The sequence below is a fragment of the Lipophrys pholis genome, assembly GCF_963383615.2.
Source record: "Lipophrys pholis genome assembly, chromosome: 10".
In the NCBI taxonomy this organism is placed as follows: Eukaryota; Metazoa; Chordata; class Actinopteri; order Blenniiformes; family Blenniidae; genus Lipophrys; species Lipophrys pholis.
This window is the reverse complement of record NC_137640.1, coordinates 3034683-3049958: the sequence shown is the minus strand read 5'-3', so window position 1 is coordinate 3049958 and position 15276 is coordinate 3034683. Positions and strand designations below refer to the sequence as shown.

At 45.0% G+C, this 15276-nt stretch overlaps 1 protein-coding gene across 1 annotated transcript in view; it reads left to right on the top strand.

The window, feature by feature from the left end:
* Positions 1–241: 241 nt before the first annotated feature.
* The window catches only part of slc22a23 (solute carrier family 22 member 23), a gene marked incomplete at its 5' end in the record, with an annotated part of 27113 nt that continues 12078 nt past the window's right edge, over positions 242–15276 (top strand). Inside the window, 3 exons of the mRNA XM_080473670.1 lie at positions 242–664; positions 4320–4423; positions 6462–6616. Coding sequence (XP_080329796.1) covers positions 242–664; positions 4320–4423; positions 6462–6616 — 682 coding nt within the window. The remainder of the gene's footprint in view (positions 665–4319; positions 4424–6461; positions 6617–15276) is intronic.

Below are 15276 nucleotides of genomic sequence, written 5' to 3'. Positions count from 1 at the left end.
GACGCTCCGCTCGGACATACCTTGGTCGCTACCAGCCCCCTCGTCGCTATGAAGTGCCTCCTCGCGCCCGCACGGAGCTGAGACCCCCTTTTTTTCTGGGGTTAGAGGGGAGATTTTGTTGCCTGCGCACCGGATTTATCCGCGCCGTGGGGTTTTTCTTTGTGTCAAAGGGGCTTAACGCGCGGAGGGCTTCGCGTGCGCACAGCTGCTGTCTTTGTAGACGGGGTGCGGGGGGGGCGTGATGGCAGCCGGCCGGCCGGACGCGCAGGACCACCACCCGCCCGAGAACGGCTTCACCCCGCTGGAGCACCCGGTTCCTCGGCTGCTGCCGCACATCGACGGCTCCGTGCTGCCGTCTCTGGGGGGCTTCGGGAAGCACCAGAAGCAGCTCGTGGTCCTGACCTGGATACCGGCATTGTTCATCGGCTTTAGCCAGTTCTCGGATTATTTCCTCTTGGCTCAACCCAACGGCACGTGCGTGCGACCTCTGGGCAACGACAGCGCCAACTGGACCGCGGCGCCCCCGCCGGTACTGGCCGCCAGCGGCGCGCCCGCGCTGCTACTCGGAGGCAACGGCACCGGGGACGCGGGCGCGCTGCTGTGCGCCTGCAAGGAGCGCACTCTGGAGCTGGAGACGGGACTCAGTCAGAATGTAGTTACCAAGGTAACAACTGATAGAGCTGATATAAAAAAAACAAAAAAACAGAATTGAAATACACCTCACCACTCATCCTCATCCTCACCACTAAACCTTCCTCTTCATCACTTGCCCCTCAGTGAGCAGTGAAGACAAACGCAGCAAAGTGACAGGTTCCCCACTGACCTCAATCTGTGAGTGTTTAGGGGAGACATGATTGGCTAAACAACGCAATACCACAGTGTCACTCTCTCATACGGCAGACAAAAGCAGAGCCGAGTAAGAATTGGGGACAAAGGGCGGTTGGGTATAATCCCACTAGAAATGTACCAAATGTGTGTTATGATACCACTGAGTCTTTAACTAAACAGATGAGGGGTTTTGCTCTGGGTTAAATGTTGAGTACTGTAAAAGTCTACAGTGCAGGTTACATCGGCCTGCAGCCAAATAAATCCCAGTTAACGACAAAGTCTGATAGCAGTTGTGCCAGAAATGTACAAAAATGCAGGTCTTAAGGTATAAAACCCCTGAAAATGTCCTCTCCTGCAGCCTTCATTATGAAGTTTACTAGTGAGTGACTGCACAGGGCTTATGCTTTCTAAAAATGGGTAACTAGCAGCACTTCTGTTATTTATAGTTTACAAAACGCCTCATTGTATTTGCATGAGGCCAAGAGGAGGCTTAAAACGACCATATCGTGAAATAACGCCGACCTGGCTTTAAAGTCATTGCAACTTATGTAAATCATGTTGGACGACGTTTGAACCCGACGTTGTTCCACGCTGGAGGTCCAGACTTTTTAGTTTTAATATCAGTGAAACTATTGCCAAAGGCCGCAACGTTTTACACCACTGCTTCTCTTCTGCTTCTGTTCTTGTGCTGAAGGCATCAAAGTGTAACTCACTACACCACCTTGTGGCGCAATGTGGCAGTGCAGGAATGATGGCGTTAATTGCGTTCACCTGTGTTTAACTAAATTCCTCAGCAATTTTTTTAGTATATTTTTCATTGTTTTTTTTTAAGTTTTAGTCTAAAAATATGACATAAAGGGACACGCAGCACCATTTTATGTTACATAAACTCTCCAGCTTCTTCTAACCATTAAAACAAAATGTTGTATTCACAAAGATCTCTGTTGGGCCATGAATTCTTTGATTGTTTCTGAATCAAAGACAAACAGTCTGTCATGGAACTGTATTGAAAACACACTAGTCTTGTTAGATACAGTCTGAAATTGAATACGTGAATCAGTCCTAACTCACTCTGCTGTTTATATAAGCGAGTGCAGCGTTAAACTCTGTGGATGCTCCGTGAGCCCGTTGGGGGATTTGAACGCATCTTTGGATGATTAATAGTGAATGATTCTCCTGAGAGTTCAGATAAGTACTTAATAGTTCAAGATTACAGCAAATTCAGCCCTTGATGCTCAAAACCTTATTTGTAAAATACTGAAGTTTGCATCGGGGGACCTGCAGGTTGTGTTCATGCATGTGTTTAGATAGAGGGAGAGGTGCAACGATTTGACAGTGTCAAGAAAAAAAAAGCTTCAGAAAGAGTTTGCTGCAATATAACCTTCACTGGAGAGGACAAGGAGAAGTTTTTACTACACGATAAAAGTAAAAACTTAGTAGTTTTGGTAGAGATGAATAATTTAATGCATGCAGGAGCTCAGTGTCATCAAACCCACATGATTTTCTCTTAACCTTGAATGAGAAAATGTCTGGGTCGTGATTTAGATTTAGATTTTGTATAACTCATCCATCCTTCATAAAGTAAGGCTCTCGTCTTCATGTTCTGAGCTGATATAAATGAGTTAATATGCAGGAAGCGGGGGTGAAATACTGTCAACGATCTGTGTGAATTATAGAAGTAATCTTTGTGCAGAGTCTAATTAAAGCGATATGTCAGTGAGTCTTTATATCTCTTTACATTTAGAGATTGCATCAGTTCACTTGTCAGGAAGGTGTGAAGGAAACAGCCTTTGCTGTCCAATAAGGTGGAAACATGGCAGACGTCTGCATGTGTTTTCATTGTGCATTTACACACAGTCAGAAAGAGTCTGCAGCAATCCCATCGGCATTAGAAGCCTTTGCTTTGCTGTCCTTCAAGGTAAAACATTAGTTTTCAAATTAAAATTCAAATTACTACAATGTGGATCAATCAATACAAGTGCACCACGTGATAAAGCTGATGCAGTGATGCTTTTTGCGGGATGCAGAATTCAGGCAGATGCGCAGGATTTCCACTATAACCTCGTATTCAGAGACGTCGCTTCACAAACCTGGACGGCTTCAGGTTTGTGGGTTTTGCATCATTCCTCTATTGTTAATAAAGAAAAGTTCTCACGACCATAGAGCACGTAATTGGACCAGGTGAGAGAGGAGCAAGCACAAGTATAAACAATAAAAGCTGCATAGTGTGGTGTGTGTGTGTGTGTGTGTGTGTGTGTGTGTGTGTGTGTGTGTGTGTGTGTGTCCCATACAAAGCGGATGGTAGAGGTACCTCATGGAGGAGCTCAAAGGAGATCAGCGTCTGTTGCCATGGAGACGCTCCCTGCTCAGTGTTTCATACAGTGACGTAGCTGAACCCGACCAACCTAATTAGCATCGATATGAGCTAACGGCTACCATGCTAACTCGGTTCTGCAAACAAATGTGTGCGTTGGCGAAGGTCTGCGCTCTACCGAGTGTAGCTCTAGTTTTTTTGTTGTTGCTTGGAGTCTGATCAGCGCCACATGTTTTCTACTGGAGGGTTCAGGAGTCGCTATGACACTCCTGCACAGAGGGCCTCTGATCGCTGATCGTATCTGCTAACACCGCTGCTAATTCAGCATTCTCGCAGTGTAGCATTCTCACCACCTCTCTCAGACTCAACCTCTCTCTCTCTCTCTCTCTCTCTCTCTCTCTCTCTCTCTCTCAGCTGGGTAAATTAAACACCAGCACAGTTTTCCCAGCAGCCACTGGGCCGCTGGTCCCTGGTAGCTCCTTGTCAGGGTTGTTCAGGGATCCACAGCCTCCGATCAGCCACATGTGTGGTTGCTTTAGTTTGACACGCTGGAAGCTGCAGCGGCTCTGCTGACCGACGAGCTCCGAGCAGAGAGGGGAAGGTTATCGATTTCTGTTATATTAGACACCAGAACACATTCCCACACATGCTGCTCTCTCTCTCTCCCTCTCCCTCTCTCTCTCTCTCTCTCTCTCTCTCTCTCTCTCTCTCTCTCTCTCTCTCTCTCTCTCTCTCTCTCTCTCTCTCCTCTCTCTCTCTCTCCCTCCCTCCCTCCCTCCCTCCCTCCCTCCCTCCCCCTCCCTCCCTCCCTCCCTCCCTCCCTCCCTCCCTCCCTCCCTCCCCCTCTCTCTCTCTCTCTCTCTCTCTCTCTCTCTCTCTCTCTCTCTCTCTCTCTCTCTCTCTCTCTCTCTCTCTCTCTCTCTCTCTCTCTCTCTCTCCATTTTTCTCCTCTTTTCCTTAGTTTTTTCTTTCTTTTCTTTCTCCCTCTCGCTCTCTCCCCTTGACTCGCACACATATTTACATTACATCCACCTTCAGCATCACGTCACGATATCGCCGACTCCCTCTCTGATATCACGGCCGCCCTGCATTTGAGCTGGTTTGACATTTGATATTTAAGATGTTTAATCCCCTCCGCTGGAAGTCGGCCTCATGTTCGTCTCTTTCTCTGTTTCAGTGGAACCTGGTCTGTGAGTCGGCCTGGAAAGTTCACATCGCCAAGTTCTCCCTGCTGGTGGGCTCCATATTTGGCTACCTGGTGATGGGTGTCATGGCTGACTGGTAAGCTGGCGCCTCCTCCTACTTTCTCGTTTCCACTCAAGAACAATCCAAGGTCACAGTCCTTTCCTGGCGAACAAGAGGCTGTGGGATGAAGTTGCAATGTGTGAGCTGTCAAACTGAAAATAAACCTCAAGAGGAGAAAAATACAGTGGAAATGATAATATGATTAAAAAAAAAACTGGGAAAATGTCAGCAATAAATGTCTATTGCAGTTTGTAGAATAATACATATAAGTACAATTCCTAATGCAGCCTGATGTGGCGTTATAGTGACTTTTGTTGAATTCATTTTAATGTTTTCTCTCATAAACGTAGTTTCATTTTAAAACGTTTTTGTAGAAATTGCAGTGTGTCTTCAGTGATTTATAATCAGCCTATTAGATATAATTTACTCTTGCTACTTGCTGATACTGAGTACCAGTACGAGTACTTATTAAATGCCATTCAGACTCATTTATACTCCGTATGTCCTTTCAGAATAAGTAATCTTTTTTGCAGATTATTTAAAAAAAAATACACATTACATCTGTAGTAGTTTTGGGACTTATTTTTGATTAAAATCTGAAACGCTCTTATTGTTCAGATGGAAGATTCCTTCCTGTTATACGTCCGACTCAATTTAAAATCTGCCTTGAACAAAACTACACGCGTTTTTTTCCACACACATTATTTGATCTGGATTTGGATCTAAATGTTAAAATCTGTTTACTAGAAAAAGTATTTATTTCGATTAAAAGAGGAAGTTTTATACTTTTTATTTTGTGGCTAATTTGATTTAATTCTTTATGCAGATGATACAAGCCTCTCCAGATTAATCTCTTGATCTGACTTTTAAAGAGCAGACCTCTCCCTTTTTTTATTTTTACCACTTACTTTCATGTTTTTAGCTGAGTGTGGGTTTTTATTTATGCAGATGATGGAGTCCTACACCCAGCATGCTCGTCTCTCAATTGTACTTTTGCAAAAGTATAATTTTTGCGTTCGTTATCCCATACTTTTTTAATTATTACAAGCAAAAGAACTCTTTACCTTCTCAGTTTTGTTTTTTATACTTGAAATGTATTAATTTTTTTATATGAATGCAAGAAAACGCAGAACGAAACATATAGAACAATGCCGCAGTACATCTCAGTGGTTTTCCACTATATCTCCAGGTAATGAACATTCTTATGGAATTTGGTAAAAGAGGTTTTTGTACAGCTTTTTTAGTTTTATCATTGTACACAGGTAGTGTATGTATGTGTGGGGATGAGGGAGCAAGAGGCTCATATCTGAATATATATCTTTAATTTCGTTAATTTAGTAGTGTATGAGTCCTTTTGTAGGCGCAGTAAGAAAGTCCGTCTTTCCATCTCATGAATCTCCTCGATAACTTCATTTCCAATTATCTATGCAGGTGCATCTTTCTGCAGCCGTTTACGAGTTATTTCTTTTTTTTTTGCTGTAGTAATTAGTATTTTCAGCAGGAATCTATCATGTCCTGTCAATCCTTCCAGTAAATTACCTTCTCAGTTTTTAAGAAAATCTAGCTAAATTAATCTTTCTTCAATTTTGTTATTAAGACATCGTCAAGCAGGCGTATCTCTCTATCTTGAATTTGTAAAAATGCACTTTTCTCCCCTTCAAATGAAAAAAAGGGAATTAAACTGGCCGAGCTGGTTTGAGCCGAAGCTGTGGGGCTCAGTGAGAAGATGTTTTGTAATCGAGTAAATGGAGCCTCTGGGTTACACTCATTGTGATCATGTCTGCAGCCCAAAAAAAAAAAAAAAAAACAGAGAGCGAGACAAAGCCCCTGCATTGTGACGAGGATCAGTAACTGTGGAAACAAGGTAAAGAAAAGCTCCGGCCGCTTCGGCTTCGGCTCTGATTCGACCTACTGACCTACTGACCCCCGCTAAAAGCAGCGTGTCCTCGGGGTCTGCAGGAAACAACAAGCGGAATGAAATTCCTTCACATAAGTTTGTCCTTTTTGACATCTTGCTACACCTTCATCTCCCTCTCTCCCTCTCCCTCTCTCTTTCTCTCTCTCGGCTTCTAAGGTTCGGTCGACACCCGGTGTTGATCCTCTCGGTGCTTTTCATGCTGGTGTTCGGTCTGAGCGTCGCCTTCTCTGTAAATGTCACCATGTTCAGCACCTTGCGCTTCTTTGAGGGTTTCTGCTTGGCGGGCCTCGCTCTCTCCCTCTACGTGCTCAGTAAGTACAAACGCTTTCGGCTGCTTCTCTCCTTCTCACACTCCGCCTCAATGCAGATTTATTGTGGTTATCAGAGGTACTTTGATTAAAGAAAAACCCCAAAAAAAAACTGTCTGTAATGAATGTGAATGTTCTCATTCAGCTCCTGTCTCTGTGTATCTAACATATATAACACCTCTGCTTTGTCTTCGGTACCGATACGAGTACTTGTCGGATCCCATAAAGACTGAATCCGACTCCATATGCAAACGATAGATGAAGGCAACGTGTTTCCACGAACTGCCGCCGCACAGCCTTCGACGCGACGCAGACCGGCGGACAGTCTTACAGCCTGTATGAGCTCAGGACGGTATCGTCTATCTCCACGCTGCGCTAGGCGTGCTGTGGACTGTGGGCCGAGGGACCGAGCTCGCTGCTAGTGTCATCATTTAATCATGTTTAGCATGTAGCATGTAGCACGACTCAGAGTTAGTTGCTGAGCAGTCTGAACTAATGAGCGACATCGAGCTCACGAGTAACAACTTTTCATCAAGTTAATGAATTCTATATTTTATCTTAAGTCTTGTGTTCGGCCCTGTGGACGACACACGGTGAGATCATCACTAGTCGCCCCAAACGGTAGAAAATGTTAAACAGTCCTTACGTAAAAGTGCAAAGACACAAACCTCACAACTATCCTAAAGCCGTCTTGTTTGCACACGTGTCTTTATCTTAACTGTATCAGACAGTGAGAGACGGTCAAGGATGGATGGTCAGGGATGGACGGACAGGGATGGACAGTCAGGGATGGACAGTCAGGGATGGACGGTCAGGGATGGACAGTCGGGGATGGATGGTCGGGGATGGACGGTCGGGGATGGACGGTCGGGGATGGACGGTCGGGGATGGACGGTCGGGGATGGACGGTCGGGGATGAACGGTCGGGGATGGACGGTCGGGGATGGACGGTCGGGGATGGACGGTCGGGGATGGACGGTCGGGTCAATTGGCTGAGCGTCGTACTACAGCCACTCTCCAGCTATCGAGGCTCGCGTTCAATAAAGTGTCAAACTTAGTTTTTGTGGCAGTGACCACTGAGAAACAGTTTGGCCTGACCAATACACGACGAAATGTTCTTTTAACTTTGCACTGAATCACAAGAATACATCTGGAACTTGGGCTATTTAACTACCCATGGATCCCAACACAAGTTAACAAAGGTGCCTTTCTATATAAAAAGAAGCTCAGTAGTTTAGCGGTGGACAAAATGGCCATAAAATGTTGTTTTAATTTCAAAACGACTGGTGTTTTCCTGCTCTCCTCTGACTCCTCCTGTCTTATACGGAATCGCTTATTTACATAGTTAAATTTGTCACAAAATGTTTTTTCGTTTTTTTTTAATTCTTCTCATCGATTTAGATCTCGTGTTCAGACACCAGCAGCTGCTTGACTGATATTTTGTGAAAGAACTGACCAGACACTCATTCCACATCATCCGGCCGTGGCGAGGCCAGAATAAAGGCCATATGTTTTACACCCATTAAGGGTGTAAACACCTTGAAATTAAAGCAGTAAGCCGGCGTTTTAATCTCACTTGTCATGTTTCATCTCGGACCCAGTGAGCTGCAGTGCCGCAATTGGAAAGTGTCTCTGCTACGTTAAAGCTGCACAGACGACAGTAACACACGGAATTTGCAGCATCTGCTCGCCTGCTGAGAGGTTATTAAAAAGAAAAAGGAGAAAAAAAAAGAAAAAAAAGAGAAAAAGGGCGCCGCAGCAGGAAGGAGATCGCAAAGAGAAAACGCCAGAATAAGCATGCGGTGTTAAATCGATGGCGTACAGTATTTATGTGTGCGTGCTGTGGTTGCACTCGCGTCCGTCTCCCGGCCCGCCTCTTTTTCTTTTTTTTTTTCCTCCTTCCTTTCCTTTCGCCCTCTGCCGCCGTAAACACAGCTCTGAAAGTCTAAATCCAGCAGCTCTCCGGCCCTCGTGCCCGTCTCCATCTTTGCTTCCTCCGTATCTCGTCTCCCACTCTCCTCCTCTTCCTCCTCCTCCTCCTCCTCCTCTTCCTCACACTACCATTTTATTATAACCAGCTCTCATTTTCTTCAGGCTCGTTTGAAATCTCTCATCGCTCAGTTATCTCTCTGCAGCATGCGGCGCATAATAAACTCCGCCGGAGCTGGCAGAAGAGGCCCCAGCTCGCCCTCCTGCATGCAAATGTATTCATGTGTGTCTGCTGTTGTGTGCATATTTAAGTTATTGCGCAATTTCTGCAGCAGCTTATTAGTTTGTGACGTGTCGCCCGGCTGCCGGCGCCGTCCTCTGGGAGCAGTTGAGATGGGGGCTTCCTTCTCCTCCTCGCTCTCTTCGCTTTGTTTCTCTTCCCGTTTGAGATGTGCGACGTAATCCCGTCTTGCAAAGCCCGACTGTCCATTCCGCGCACTTCTGAGGCAAATGCTATGCACGTGAAAGTGTGAGAGGTACGCCTCTTTTCTTTTCAGTGCTGAGTGGTGGCTCTGTGCCGTGGCTCCTTTGCGGATGACGGCTGGATTTACATCAGGTAATTCCACTGTCAAAAAATAAAAAAAAATAGAGACATCAAACCAGCTAAATATAGTTCTCTGTTCCTGGTTTTATTAGGCTGTTTTATTCCCAGTAGTCGTCGCTTCACTCAAAATGAAATTACTGACTGGAGAAAATTTATAATAAACAGGTGAAAGCTTCAGGGAGCCACTACAGAGGGGCTGAAGAGCCGCGGGCTGCAGCTTGTAGACCTCTGCTCTAGAATGATGGAGGGCGCGGGTTGTAAACTTCAACCTTCATTAATGTTTAGCCAATTAGCATTAACATAAAACACTGCTGATCCCTATACTTATGTGAGGAGCAGCCGTCCACGGGCCCTGTGTTGTCCTGGTTTACCGGTATCCTGTGAAAAGCGTGCTGAACGCCACACTCACACAAACAGACTGCACTTTCTGCAGATGACAAACTGAGATTAACACCATGAGTGACAGCACAAACAAGCAGGAGTGTTCAGATGAAGGTTTTGGTTGCATGAGGCACGCAGTTACACCGGCTGCTCATTTGGGGGCGCCGTCACCTGAAACAAACACGGACCAGAGAGGAAATAGAGAAGAAACACGGCTCATTGATTGGTCCGGACCAAAAGAGGAAGTCCCGCCGCTTTTCGCCCGTGGTGGCTAGGCTAGTTAGCTCGTGGCTAATGGGTAGCCACAAGCAACCGAGATATAAAGTCTTCAGACCAGATATCAATGAGAGTCTTCCTCACTACTCTACGTCTGAACGCAAGATATTTTACTAATTTTTCTCTCTGCGTCTGTTTCTTCTGATTTGTCTTGTGAGCTTTGTTTGTTTACTACCCAGAATGCATTGCGCTCTAGGTCACGTCCACTAGAAAGATCGTTTCTGAGCTTTTCAAGGGGACCAGAGACCAATGGTTAGCTTCGGTTCAGAGTTCTTGGTCGTGTTCAAGTCGCCCAAACGAAACGTTTTTTCCCCCCGACAGTCTGGTTCCGGACCAAACAGGGGAATGTGAACACGACCTGCGTGTTTGAAAACCCCTCAGCTCGACCGTAACGCTGCCTAAAATGGCGTTAGTCGCTCACAGAAGGGTCACAATGTTGGTGGTTTGCAAAGAAACGGAGCGAATCCGTCTGACTGTGCAGTTTTAGAACATTTCAATGTGAGCCTCACCACTCACAGCTTAATTTCGAGCCACAGCTGGTAGTTTTTTTTTTTTTTTTTTCTCCTGTGAAAGCTTGACACGCTCCGTGTGAACAAACTGGGACATTTAGCAACTAAAGAGCCAGAGATTTCCCCGGAGGTGTGTGTGGACACAGAGTGCTGTGACAAACTGTATCTGCTGGACGTCAATATGTCCACGCTTGCAGCTTGTTTTCCTGCTGAAACGTCGTGAGAAATCTGAACATTCAGCACATGCACATTAGAGAAAAGATGATTTCAGGAGACCGCCAAACTTTAAGCTTGAATATATGCAAACTCGCGACGCTCGGGATTTTAGGGGCCTGCTGCCATGAAATTGAACCAAATCACACTTCGTTTCAAATTCTGGATTTGTTCAAATCGACCTCAAACTTAACTTGAGTGTGGCCCAAATACTTCAGAACAGGTTTGATTTGCAATGGAGAGAAGAAGTTCTCTTTTTTTTTTTTTCTTGTTTCCACCCAATAAAATGGGTCAACCTTTGAACACATGGTGCGAATCCCAGCAGACTTGCTAAAGCAACTCAAGTGAGCTACAGAGTTTTTTTTTTTGGAGCCGCTTTCAAGGCCTACAGGGGACGAGAGTTTGGCATTGGAGAGGCAGGACAAAAAAAAAATAATACTGTTGAAACAATCTGTGTTTGTCTGAGGCTCGGAGGTATTGACATAGATACTGTTGTCATGAGGCGAGGCAGGTAACTGCTGCTGACTCAGTCGGAGGATAGTTCTGTCCCGCTGAGCCTTTGTCAAGCTTTCTTTAACCAAACATCCCCCCCGTCTTATACAGTACAACCGTGGAGACACAGAAGACTTATTTCATTGCTTATTACTTTCGTCCAGTCGATAAAATCCCCCTTAAAAAAACGGTCATAGTGGTGCTTTACAAAATCCCAGACGTACGTGACGTGTAAGTTATATATGATTATAACATCTTTACCGGGCGGCGAACTTCGTCAAGTGCTAATCTGTGGAGAATTTCAATAATTTATCCAAAGTTTGTCACAGTCATTTAACTGCTGGTGAGCGTTTGTCTTCTCCGTGGTGATCCGGATTAGATCAGCACCTGTCAGATATTAAGGTCGTGTTCGCGTTCACGTTACGTTCCGGACCGCAGTTCTCTTCAGGGAAAACAAGGTTTCGTTTGGACGACGTATACACTCCCATGAACTCTGGACCGGAGCCAACAAGATCTCTGGTCCCGTTGAAATGCTCGGTCTCCGTTCCTTTACAAACTTTCTCGCGGGCGGGGTGAGAGGATGTGACGTAGTGTGCAATGCATTCTGGGTAGTAAACAAACAAAAGCTAACCGCGCAAATAAGCAGAAAGAAAAAGTTGGAGAATATCTGGCGGCCAGTATTGAGGAAGGAGTGAGGAAGACTTTATATCACAGTGATTCAGAGCCGCACTTAAGAGCAATCCTGAAGGCACTCCAACGGAAAGACAAGTCGAGGTCACAGCTTTGAGACGCAGCTGACCTTCAGTTGTAGCTGGTCGGTGTGTCGGGGGAGGAGGTGGTGTGTTGACGGCCGAGCCGGTCCAACCCAATGTCTGAAGAGAGGACTGTCACAGCTGCTGTATAATAATGAGGATTCCTAGAAAAAAAAAAAGAAAAACCTGCTGTCGACTCGACATGCATAATATACAATGGCTTTCTTTTAATATGCACCTTGGATTAGATATTGTCATTACAGTGAAATGTTGATTAGCAGATGCAAAGAAGCAGTAAACTGCAGTTTAATGTTGCATGTGGGAATCCTAAGTTAATGTAGTATTAATAATGATAATAATGATAATAATAATGTGTAGGAGGGGGCATTGCTTTACATTTGAATCAATGTGAGCTTTTCCATTTCAACAGTTAATCGTAATAACTAATTTCAAGATGTTTATTTTGAAAGTGACTTTTTTTTTTTTCCCACAATTTTGTGGCGCCCCCTGGAGGCCACGGCGCCCTCAGCATTTGCCTATGTTGCCTAATGGGCCAGCCGGCTGTGCTTTGTGCACAGTGCGGCAGTATCTCAGGAGGCTTACTTCAGGCTCCCTCCCCTAATGGGAGATGCTTGTTTTAGCCAGTTAAGGTCAACTGAGAATAATTCAAAGCTTTCCAGCTCCTCGACCTCCTCAGTATCAGTATTCAGGCTCAGCAGCAGGAGAAATCTGAATTCTTTTCCAAAGGCCTCTTTGATTTTAATTATTTATTTATTTATTTTTTCAGAATAAATCCTAATAAAAAGTTAAATTCTGTGTGTAAAGCTGTGACAAGTGAAACAGTTCTGGCAGCTGCAGACCGTTCGTGGAGACTCTGTGTCTTCTCGGGTGCAGACGTCCCTTCGTTTCACCAGCTGAACGTGAATCTTTCCACATCACAGACGAACAGGCCTGTGACTCTGAATTCACGCGGTCAGAGAGCCGATTGTGCCTGCACTCTGTCCTCATGCCCCGGGCAAGGTTAGCAAGCGAGCGGCACAAAGTATGTGTGTGGCGGTGCCGTCAGCCATTTGTCATCAAAGATTAGTCCCCCCCCCCCCCCCCCCCCCCCCCCCTCCAATTAGATCAGCTGCTCTCTGCTGCTCTCCCTTTTGTTTTTGCCTCCTTTTCGTCCTTTGTGTAGGCTTCTTTTTTTTTTTGGTTCTGTTGTTTAGCAAATCCCAGGAAACAGAAGTCAGAGGAGGAGCTGCCCAGTGGGAGAGGAGGCAGAGGGGCACAGAGGGTGTGGAGAGGTGAGGGGGGGTTAGTTGTAGAGAGGTTGTTGTGGTGGTGGGGGGACGGGGGCGGGGGGCGGGGCACTTCAGCTCTTGTGAGGGAAGAAGGGAGGAGGACGGTGGGGGTGAGCGAAGATCAGCCCACAGGGGGGCAGTGAGATAATCGGCACAAGGAGAGCCATTCTCCCACTCAGCTGGAACAAAAGGTCCTCACCAGTGTGTGTGTGTGTGTGTGTGTGTGTGTGTGTGTGTGTGTGTGTGTGTGTGTGTGTGTGTGTAGTGGTGTCCCAGAAGAGTTAACAGTTATATAAGAGTTAACAATATACGTATTACATCAGTGAGATTTATAGTCTAGAGAATGTGGTAATATACTTCAGAATATAATATAATAATATTTCTTAAGCAATACTCACTTGTGAAATTGTGACAACGTACTTGGATTAAGACTCAATTCCTCAATCCAGTCAGTAACACAGCGAATTTCGATATCATTGAAACAATAGGTTTTATTGAAATAGGAAAGAAATACATATTAAACACAAATTAACACAAAAAAAGGTCAGAAACGCTTCATCAGAGCAAAATAATAAAATTATTTTATTATAATTCAACCTGAAGTAAATGTAGTGAGTGGAATTAAGTCCAAAGTAATGTAGTAAAATGTTGTGTTGTTTTTTTTTTTTTTTAATTAAGTGAACATAACAGTCAATGTTATGTGGTACTGCACCCCTGTAAATACACATTATAAGGTAGTGTGTTGTACTACCACTAATGAATAGTATTATTAGTATTACTATTCCTTTTGAGCTATAGATGGGGAGAAAGCTCATATTTGATTCAGTTTTGCCTTTTTATATGTAAGGATATAACACGCATTGGCATACTAATATTTTCCCTATGTCTTTACATTCCCTACATCCTGTCTTAAAAGAGTGTACCTTTAAAGAGCTGGATCTCAACTTGTATTAATAGTAGGACAGTGCGGTGACTGTATTTATTTATTTTTGTCATTTACCCTTTTCTTTTCATTTTCTCTCTACTGCAAATTTATTTAAATAATAAATAAACCCTTATTTGATTTAATTTAATTTATTTAAATTTATTCAGTTAATCAATTATAAATAAATAAAGAGTGCCCTTATACGGCACCCTGCAGGAGAAGCAAAGCGATGTCTTCCGAGCTGTTTAAACACAAGGGGAAGCATCAGATCAGCAGCAGTTAAAAAGTCACACATGCACCGGGAGAACGCGCAACTTCCTCTCTGAAAGACGGGCTGACCGCTCTGCACCCGGCCAGCGGCGCAGGGAGGGACGTGCACGTGGAGAACATGCTGACTCCACTCTGAAATGTTGCAGTCTGGGCACAACGCCAGCCAGTAAACGACGAGCGAAAAGAAGATTAACAACTTTTTTTTTAGGTCCGGACTGCTGGCTGTCATATTTGCTTCCATCCTATTTGCTTCCATCATTCCAGACAGTCGGGTTAAACGCTTCAGGTCAGGGGAATTTTCTGGCTCTATCTCCGTTCCTGCAGGGAGGATTTTCAGTGACTTTGAAACTCAGTCTGACGCTTGTAGGGGAAAATCAAAGCAGAGATTTCCTGTCATTTGTCCTCCTCAGCTTTATTTCTTTTCTTTTTTTTTTTTTTTAAACATGTGAGCATCAAACTTGTGTCTCTTCTCTGGCCTCCCCTCTTTTTTCTTCCTCATTGTGCTTTTCGTCCTCTCACCTCCTGGCGTTTATTATCACCCCCCCCCCCAGTGGTTCCTCTGATGAATGGAGGGACTTTCTCACGTCCAACCAGGGAAGAGTAATTTGTATTCTGCCCCTGCTCTCGCCACTCCTCTCTCCCCCTCTCTTTCCCCTTTCCACTGCCTCTTTCCCCCCTCTTCCTCACAATAAGAAGTGTCAGCACAGGTTAGTGAGTACCCCCCATCCCTCCCTCCCTCCCTCCTCTGCCTCCCTCAATGGTCACCTTCAAAAAGACCTTGCCATATGGGCCAGGCCATCTGGACTGTACCATATTGGGGGGGGGGGGGGGGTCGAGGAGCCCAGTCGAGGGGGAAATTAAGAGACAGTTTACAGTGAGACGCTCTCAAAGAGCATTCATGTGTACTCCAACTCCAAGTTTATTTAAAGGGAAAAAAAGAAAAAAGAAAATGAAACAGCCTGGCGTTAAACTAGCGCCCTCTCAGGGGACGGATCAGTAATAAGAGCGCTCAATAATTCAGAG